Source organism: Diospyros lotus, chromosome 13, assembly GCF_014633365.1.
Source record: "Diospyros lotus cultivar Yz01 chromosome 13, ASM1463336v1, whole genome shotgun sequence".
NCBI classification, from domain to species: domain Eukaryota; kingdom Viridiplantae; phylum Streptophyta; class Magnoliopsida; order Ericales; family Ebenaceae; genus Diospyros; species Diospyros lotus.
In genome coordinates, this window is record NC_068350.1 from 28,056,517 (window position 1) to 28,058,417 (window position 1,901).

General features: G+C 39.5%; 1 protein-coding gene across 1 annotated transcript; it reads right to left on the reverse strand.

Annotated features, from left to right (window-relative positions):
• Positions 1-239: 239 nt before the first annotated feature.
• LOC127788167 (uncharacterized) lies at positions 240-764 on the reverse strand. The gene has a single exon (XM_052316281.1). The coding sequence runs from the start codon at positions 762-764 to the stop codon at positions 240-242; it is 525 nt and encodes a 174-aa protein (XP_052172241.1).
• Positions 765-1,901: the final 1,137 nt, after the last annotated feature.

Here is a 1,901-nt window from a genome sequence, read left to right on the forward strand (position 1 = left end):
TCCCAATTCACGCCCCCTTTTGGGATATATTTGCCATCATTAAGACCAACAAAATGGACACTACATTTTGAAAATCATTAGGTAAAAATAAACAATCTTTTAGAGTTATTACATGCCCAGAATGGAGAGTTACAAAAGTTGTCCTTATAGTTAATGGCTTTATTAGAGATCCATTCCCTACTCTAAGGATAACTTCCCACTTCCCAACCAGCCTACTCTCTTTTAGATCTTGCATGCAATCACAAATATGAGAAGTTGCACTTGATCATCTCGGTAACATAAAAAGAAGATATACTTGAACGTTGGTTCTCTAAGTGCTTGACCTTCAAGCTGGAGAGATAAACTGGGTAGTTTCTCTTCCAATACCCATCCTTCTGGCAGTGGAAACACTTCCCTTTTGCCTTATTCTCTATGTGCTTGTTCTTGGAAATGTCCCTCTTCAGCCCAAGCTTCTTCTTCTTCTTGGAAGAACTCTTCTTCCTTTTAGAAGTCTTTGATGATGAAGTTATAGCAAGAACTCCTTCTTGCTTCTTGCCTTTTATTTGAGCCTGGGCAATTGTTAACATATTTAACAACTCGGGGAGCCAGCATTCAAGCTTGTTCATATTGAAGTTAAGTATGAATGGGGCAAATGATTGTGGGAGAGACTGGAGGATCAGGTCAACCAGCAGCTCAACATCCATATAGAATTCCAGTACTTCTAGCTGACCAATCAAATTGGTCATCTTTAGTATGTGGTCTCCCACATCAGTGCCCTTTGCCATCTTGGCTTTGAATAGTTGATTAGATATCTTATAATACCCCATATTTTTGTGAAGATGCCACGTATTTTAAGTGAGTTTAAAATATCAAAAATATGTTTGAATTGGCAACGAGTGACCGAATCAGTCGTAGGGAGTACCCTAGAGCTTAGATACCTAAGGTTAAAGGTATATTGTTTATGAGCGTCTCAAGGAGAGATTTATGACGCTGAAAGAAATCAAATCAGAAATGGTTTTAGGTTAAGCTAAGTTGTAGTCAGACCGAATGATGGTAAGGGGCTTCCGAAAAATCGTATATATTGAGTAATTTTGAGTTATTAATTTTGGGATTTTAAGTATCTCGATAAATTTGATGTTTGAGGGTGTAATTGTAATTAGAAAATTATCCAAACGAAATAAGGATAAAATTAAGAGCTTATGTGGTAAAGTATTGAAGTTGAGGACTTGAAATAAGGGCCAAAGTATTATTTGAAAGAAGTTTGGGGTTTTAGCTTGGATTTCAAAAGTTGAATTCATTCTATCTTTGGATTTCAAAAGCCATTCAATTATAGGTTTGAGTCTTTGGAGTCTATGGCTAAAATTGTGACAAGTGGCATAATGTGATTGGTTGGAGAAATCTATAAAAAGGCATCATGGGTTGTTCTCAAATCATTCCAAATAACTTTGAGAGTTGAGGCACTCTAAGAGGAGGAGCTTGCTCTAGAGAGAGAGTAGGAAGTGCGGCAAGAAGGCGGGAAGGAATCGAAGGAGAAGCCGGGGAGAACGAGCCTCGTCGGAGTTGCGGGTCTTCACCGGAGTTTGCCAAAATCAGTCAGAAAAAAATTGAGGTAAGTCTGATTTTTTTTTTATAATCCTGTAGAGGGGGAAGAGAGGGTTGCGTAGGTTCAAACGGGGGTCGAATTGGAGTTAAAACGAGGGAGATATGGCCGAAATACGAAAATGACGCAATGCTGTCCGAAATCTGGTAGCAGCGCGTGAGATACTCGTGCCGGAAGTGGCTGCGCGTGAAGGCGCGTGAGCCATCTTCCGGGGGCGCATGAGAGCGCGTGAGAGGCCTATTTTCCTTCAAATTTTGTAGTTATGCCCCTAATTTAATACCCTTCAATCGTATATAAAATATTTGGGTTTAGGTTTACCGAA